This window comes from Poromitra crassiceps, assembly GCF_964638095.1.
Source record: "Poromitra crassiceps genome assembly, chromosome: 1".
Classification (NCBI taxonomy): Eukaryota; Metazoa; Chordata; class Actinopteri; order Beryciformes; family Melamphaidae; genus Poromitra; species Poromitra crassiceps.
Window position 1 is genome coordinate 37,169,621 of NC_139623.1, and position 7,500 is coordinate 37,177,120.

At 45.1% G+C, this 7,500-nt stretch overlaps 1 protein-coding gene across 1 annotated transcript in view; it reads right to left on the reverse strand.

Annotated features, from left to right (window-relative positions):
* The window catches only part of col14a1a (collagen, type XIV, alpha 1a), a gene marked incomplete at both ends in the record, with an annotated part of 230,950 nt that overhangs the window by 62,582 nt on the left and 160,868 nt on the right, over positions 1–7,500 (reverse strand). The window contains one exon of the mRNA XM_083636760.1: positions 3,526–3,684. Coding sequence (XP_083492886.1) covers positions 3,526–3,684 — 159 coding nt within the window. The remainder of the gene's footprint in view (positions 1–3,525; positions 3,685–7,500) is intronic.

Consider the following 7,500-nt stretch of genomic DNA (forward strand, 5'->3'; position numbering starts at 1 on the left):
CTCCCTGCTACTGTTTCAGTAACATAATCATAATGGGGTTTTCCCCCCTAAAAGGAATCCTGGGTGCATTTAAATAGGGGAAAGCAGAGTATGTTATAGACACATAAGGACCAGAGAGCATCAGAAATCAATCCCTGATAGATACTGGGCTTTGCTTTGCTATCTGTGGAATAGTCATGTTTGTTTTACTTGAATTATATGGGGCATGCTAGTGGCTCACTTGGCTAAGCCACACACATGTAACTGCAACGTCCTGGGTTTGAGTCCAGTAAGGACCTTCATCATACGTGATCTGTGTCTCCGTCAACTTTCACAAGAAGGCTAACATGCAAGAAAGTAAGTCCTATATGTCCTACAGTATATGATATATAAAGTCCTATATGATTATACAATGCAGCATGAGAATTAACATGACTTATAGCCAAATGTTTTGTAAATTTCTGAATTTTGACAGCAAGGTCACCCTACAGTCATCCATTTTGGGTACTGACCGGAGTTTAAGAAACACTGCAGTGATTAATTGAAACCTAGAGAAGAGGAACCATATCATTATTATCCAATTTATTTAACCAGCGAGCACATGTGTGGTTGTACAATCAATTCAAATCACCTGAAGTGTGTGAATATGATCGATCACCTGAAAATAACTCAATGGTCTCTATGAATGTACACACATATGAATGTACACACATATGAATGTACACACAGCACTCCCAATTTAGAGTGAGAAATCATGAGAAACATCACTCACTTTAGAGCTTAAAGCAAACTATTTCTGCATCTGAAGGCATCAGTCGTTGCTGATGTACTTTGCTTTCCTTGGTCGGGCTTGCATACAGGCACAATTGGCCGTGTCTGCGGGTGGGAAGCTGGATTAAGGGTATGTGTCCTGGTCGCTGCACTAGCACCTCCTCTGGTCGGTCGGGATGCCTGTTCTGGGGGAGGGGAACTGGAAGAATAGCGTGATCCTCCAATGCACACATAGGGGGCACTGTTATGCATCTTGTGAAATATTACAGCACTTCCAGGTCCAAAAACAAGTGAAGAAGAATGTCCACCATAAACCGGAAGGAGAGGATAGATCGAGGATAGGCTGGTAATGGCAACATTAACCCACACAATCTTGCTTCGGGACAACGGGATGCATCACCAGTGGGGGTTTTCCATACAAAAAGCTGACCTCGCACGGCCTAACGCGGCCACCCATCGCGATTGGAACTCTCACCTTCTCTCCTGCCTGCATCTGGAACTCTCACCTTCTCTCCTGCCTGCGTCTGGATCTCTCACCTTCTCTCCTGCCTGCGTCTGGATCTCTCACCTTCTCTCCTGCCTGCGTCTGGAACTCTCACCTTCTCTCCTGCCTGCGTCTGGAACTCTCACCTTCTCTCCTGCCTGCGTCAGGCTCTCTCACCTTCTCTCCTGCCTGCGTCTGGATCTCTCACCTTCTCTCCTGCCTGCGTCTGGAACTCTCACCTTCTCTCCTGCCTGCGTCTGGCTCTCTCACCTTCTCTCCTGCCTGCGTCTGGATCTCTCACCTTCTCTCCTGCCTGCGTCTGGAACTCTCACCTTCTCTCCTGCCTGCGTCTGGAACTCTCACCTTCTCTCCTGCCTGCGTCAGGCTCTCTCACCTTCTCTCCTGCCTGCGTCTGGATCTCTCACCTTCTCTCCTGCCTGCGTCTGGATCTCTCACCTTCTCTCCTGCCTGCGTCTGGATCTCTCACCTTCTCTCCTGCCTGCTTCTGCAGGATATCTCACCTTCTCTCCTGCCTGCGTCTGGAACTCTCACCTTCTCTCCTGCCTGCGTCTGGCTCTCTCACCTTCTCTCCTGCCTGCGTCTGGAACTCTCACCTTCTCTCCTGCCTGCGCCAGGCTCTCTCACCTTCTCTCCTGCCTGCGTCTGGATCTCTCACCTTCTCTCCTGCCTGCGTCTGGAACTCTCACCTTCTCTCCTGCCTGCGTCTGGCTCTCTCACCTTCTCTCCTGCCTGCTTCTGGAACTCTCACCTTCTCTCCTGCCTGCGTCTGGAACTCTCACCTTCTCTCCTGCCTGCGTCTGGATCTCTCACCTCTCCTGCCAGCATCTGCCAAACGTTTTTGGAGCACCTGTGCAGCTTAACACGTTCACTGCCAATGACGAGTTGATACGTCAAAAAAAATCCAACGGTTGACTGCCAATGACGAGTTGATACGTCAAAAAAAAAAAGAAAAAAAAATTTGACGGTGGGATGTGCATCTAACCCTTTTACATCTTCTATATAAATATGGGAGCCACCGAACGTGTACAACCCATTCCACCGACCCACTAAGTGGCGACAGTGCTCTCCAGACTAGAAAAAGCCGAGCCAAAACTGCAGGGGAACGCGCGATGAAACTATTCTCATACTGTAAAATGGATTGGCGAAAACGCTTTCGTTTTCGCGCTGGTTGCTGGCGGTGGGGGATTGCAAATTTGCATAATAGATTATGGGTGCAACACACTTTGAAACACGCAGCATAAATAAGACCAGAATCGCAAAAGCTTCATCAAAGCTCTCAACCGAAACCCCAAGAAACGAGCGAGCCCATCCAGACTTGCCCAGCGGCCGCCAGCAGACAGGAGCAGCAGCAGCAGCAGCAGAAACTCGCTTGTGACACGCCCGCTGCAGCCAAGAAGAACACACACGGAGGGAGGAGTTTGAAGGAGAGGGGGGTTTCCTGCTGTTATGGAGGAAATTACTGTTCAAAACTATTGTTTAGATGTCTGACGTCTTACTGATGCCAAAAATGAATGGTTAAAGTGACTGTTCTATCGAATTTCACAAAAAGCTATTTATCTCAGCTTAAATTTTCAGACGCTGAAACCATGCTGTATTCAAGTGCTAATGCCTACATAACTACTAACTCTACAAACTAACTCTTTTAGACAGAGAAAGCACACATTCTATTAGTTCTTTTGAGATATTTTGTGTTCACAAAATCTTAGCAGAAAAGAATCCTCGGGTCTTGAAAGATGAGCCAGAATCCTCAAAAAAACCCTTTGGCAGAAGCTACCTACAGTAAAAAAAAAACGGCTGGCAGTGAATGTGTTAATGGGTAGAGCATGGCTAAAGCAGAATATGTAATGCATTTCTACACTTCCACTTGCAATAAATAAAGTGAACTCCTACTGAGTAGCTCACTGAAATGCTTTTATAGGTTCTAGGGATTTATGGTTGTGCTATTGTACAGACCAGAATGGTTTACACACACTCCTTACTGATCGTGATCGATCATTGCAATTACTCACACATTCAACAATCATTACAATCTGTTGATTAACACTTGTTGAGGACTTCATCAAACACAGACAAACAAGGATTGAACATGTCGAATCTGACCAAACTCCAAACAATTCCAAACAAGGACAGACAGCCTGCCATAGCACACCAAACAAACATCTCTGTTAGTCTGTGTTTGTTGGAGAATGTTTGCTTTGTGTGCCATTGGTTTAACACACAACTCTATTGGGGTGTACTTTACAGTGACGAACACAAACACTCATACTGACCGGAGCCGAGTTGTCCCGCTTGCCTCTGGATCTGACCATGCGTCCCAGGATCTCCAGGCCGTCGATGGTGATGTTGCCAGCTGCACTTATGGCTTTCTCTCCCACCACAGAACAATCTAACACCACCTTCGCTGAGGTCTTGCTGATGGCAACATGGAGCTGTATGGAGGAGAAGAGACAGAGGGTGTTAGAAACGCTTTACAGCTTCTCTCAAACAACAGCATTGTTAGGGTGGTAGACTTCAGAAATGTTAAAGCATTTACTTCTGTTTTGACTCAAACATCCTAAATCTATGATAAACCGGCAACGATTTAAGGAAATAGAGATGGGCTGTCCGCTTTATTATAGGAAGTATTTCGTCTCAGTACCCGATTGTCATCTAGGCTGTATTAACCTTCACTATTGCATTACGCACGCGCGCGCACACACACAGCTAATCAACCACAGGTATAATATCAATGTAAGTGCAGCATTTTCAGCTTGCACTCTGTAATTGGCCAGAAAACAACAGGGTCCCTCTGTGTTGTGTGTGTGTGTGTGTGTGTGTGTGTGTGTGTGTGTGTGTGTGTGTGTGTGTGTGTGTGTGTGTGTGTGTGTGTGTGTGTGTGTGTGTGTGAATAAGCTGTTTCTTGAATCAAGTGACAAACGATTCCTTTGGTCACGTGTTCAGTTCAGCTAACTGCATCTAGCACAAAGATTGGCCCGTCCAGTCAGAGTGTTGGATGCCTGCGAGCTCAAACGGCCTCCTCGGAGGAAACCACTGCCACTCTCACCAAGCGTGAAATTCAAACAGTCACATGGTTAATGAGCAGAGAGCTGGGATCCAGGCTAGGGACTGTATAAACTAGACTTTCACTATTCCACCATCTCTCTCTCTCTCTCTCTCTCTCTCTCTCTCTCTCTCTCTCTCTCTCTCTCTCTCTCACACACACACACACACACACACACACACACCACACACACACACACACACACCACACACACACACACACACACACACACACACACACACACACACACCCACACACACCCACACACACACCCACACACACACACACACACACACACACACACACACACACACACACACACACACACACACAGTAACAAGGTGCAGCTAATGTGGAGTTAGACAAAGTTCATATTTGAGTGTCAGAGCCCGTTGCCTGCTGACGTCTGGATGGCTGCTTTATAATGGCTTTCTGTTCTCATCGTCCATACTGCACACTTCACTAGGCCTGACACGGTGTGTGTGTGTGTGTGTGTGTGTGTGTGTGTGTGTGTGTGTGTGTGTGTGCGCGCACACGTGCATGCGCGTGTGTGTTGTACTGTTATTCCTGTGATGGAGAGATGATGAAAATGGTCCAAGGTGAGAACATTTTGTCTGTATTTTGAAGCATTTAGTGGTTACCGTTAAGGTTAATGTTAGTGGTTAGGGAATGAATGTAGGTCAAGGGAATGTCTAAGTATGGTAATATCAATGTACGCGTGTGCGTGTACAGTATGTGTGTGTGTGTGTGTGTGTGTGTGTGTGTGTGTGTGTGTGTGCATGTGTGTGTGTGTGCAACAACAACAACAGCGTGTACAGTATATGTGTGTGTGTGTGTGTGTGTGTGTGTGTGTGTGTGTGTGTGTGTGTGTGTGTGTGTGTGTGCGCCCGAGTGTATGTGGCTGTGTTAAAGGAGTCACCCTCCTTGAGGTTACATGGTTCCTACTCAGACTCTGCTTCAATCTGTGTGAACCATTCCTTTCCTCTTAAGCCCGAAACGCACAAGGAGCAAAACTTGACGCACTGCAAGCATCAGATCTGAAATGTAGGCTATACACCACAGAATGACAGAACCATCAGTATTTGGTTGTTGTTGTTATACCGTAGTTTTGAGCCCCTGTCATTCAGAGGCTGTTGGATCATCCTACCTGTCTGCCTACCTGTTCCCCCTGTGGGGGAAAATTATGCAATCATTCTGTCCAAACTTTCACCAATCTAATCTCATAATGACACCCAGGGATAGGCTATATTTTGCTAGCCGATGCGTTTAGAACATTATTCTGACTTTGATCAGATATGGTGTAGCGTATTTACATGCTTGCTGTATTTAAACTGCCGTGAGATTTGTTTGAGGAGCATAGTCAAACAGACGGAGATGAAAGTGGGCAGAGAGAGAGAGAGGGGGGGGGGGGGGGGGAGTACGGGCATCAAGGCAGTTTGGCGCGCGTCAGAACGCTCTTGGTGCGTGTTCGGCCGTTCAATGGGTGGACATCAAAACGCGAGCGTCTGATGCTCCCTCTGCGTTTGGGGCTTTATACTGTACTTCACTAAACATGTTTTGTATAACATGGCCCACCTGGCCACAGTTGCAGGAATAACTCTTTTCATTTGTTTGTTATTTTGTTGCTGTTGTTGTTTGTTTTTTGTTTTGTTTTTTAACTATATGTTATTGCCACAGTATGAGATTGGCTTAATGTGTCTTGGTCTAATGCCTGCCTGAAAACAAATGATCAAGCTGTTAGTTAGCATTGGTAATAATCATATAAAATAATATGACATACCGGTACTCTCCTTACTGCAAGCCCAGATGTACTGCACTACTGTATATATTTTAACAGTTTCTTTATGGCAAATTACACAAGCATTACACACATTCACTCACCATTTCATCTAACATAGGTTTCCCTCCAGTCATTTGAATATACAAATATGAAATCTATTATTATTTCCATCCTATTTCCTATAAATATGGATATATACAATATACAAATATAGCACAGCACACTTTGTCTAATGTTGGTGTTCTTTTCGGAAGAACAAACAAAACCTACAAAACAAAACTGAACAAAATGTCTCTAAATTAGCGTAAGAGTGGCTCCAACAAACAAATATAGCGAAGGGTTTTTCAAAGTCTGAGACTGTGGGCCTACCCCCAGACAAAGCTTGGGAAACAGTGCCCCCCCTTGCTCAATAGCCTGTTTGATATACTTCGGACTACACAAATACATAAGAAAAATTGTGTCCTAAGGCATTTATTTGTTTCTAACTCTGGGAAAGAAGGAAAAACAACATTCCACAAAACTCTGAATCTCTGAACTATCTCTTTAACCAAATAACACACATTTAGGCTATTGTATGAGATCTCCTTTTGATAACTAACATATTGTTTTCACTTCCATTCACTGAGCCTCCCCTGAAACTGCTTGAAGCCCCCCTGGGGAGAAATGCCTCCCACTTTGAAAACCCCTGAAATATAGGAAACAATGTTTTACTTCTGTGCACAACCAATGTCTCTCTTTCTCTCTCTCTCTCACACACAACCACACACATAACCAAACACACACAACCACACAGATAACCAAATACACACAACCAATGTCTCTCTTTCTTTCTCTCTCTCTCTCAGACACAACCACACAGATAACCAAACACACAACCAATGTCTCTCTTTCTTTCTTTCTCTCTCTCTCTCAGACACAACCACACAGATAACCAAACACACAACCAATGTCTCTCTTTCTTTCTTTCTCTCTCTCTCTCAGACACAACCACACAGATAACCAAATACACACAACCAATGTCTCTCTTTCTTTCTCTCTCTCTCTCAGACACAACCACACAGATAACCAAACACACAACCAATGTCTCTCTTTCTCTCTCTCACACAACCCCACAGATAACCAAACAACCAATGTCTCTCTTTCTCTCTCTCACAGATAACAAAACACACATAACCAATGTCTCTCTTTCTCTCTCTCACAGATAACAAAACACACATAACCAATGTCTCTCTTTCTCTCTCTCACACAACCACACAGATAACCAAACAAATGCACGCGTGCTCAGACACGCGTCGCACGCACGCACGTGCAAGCATGCACACACACACACACACACACACACACACACACACACACACACGACAGATATACACAGGGACCTGCACACACAGATAAACATACATTATTGTATTTTCTAATGATACT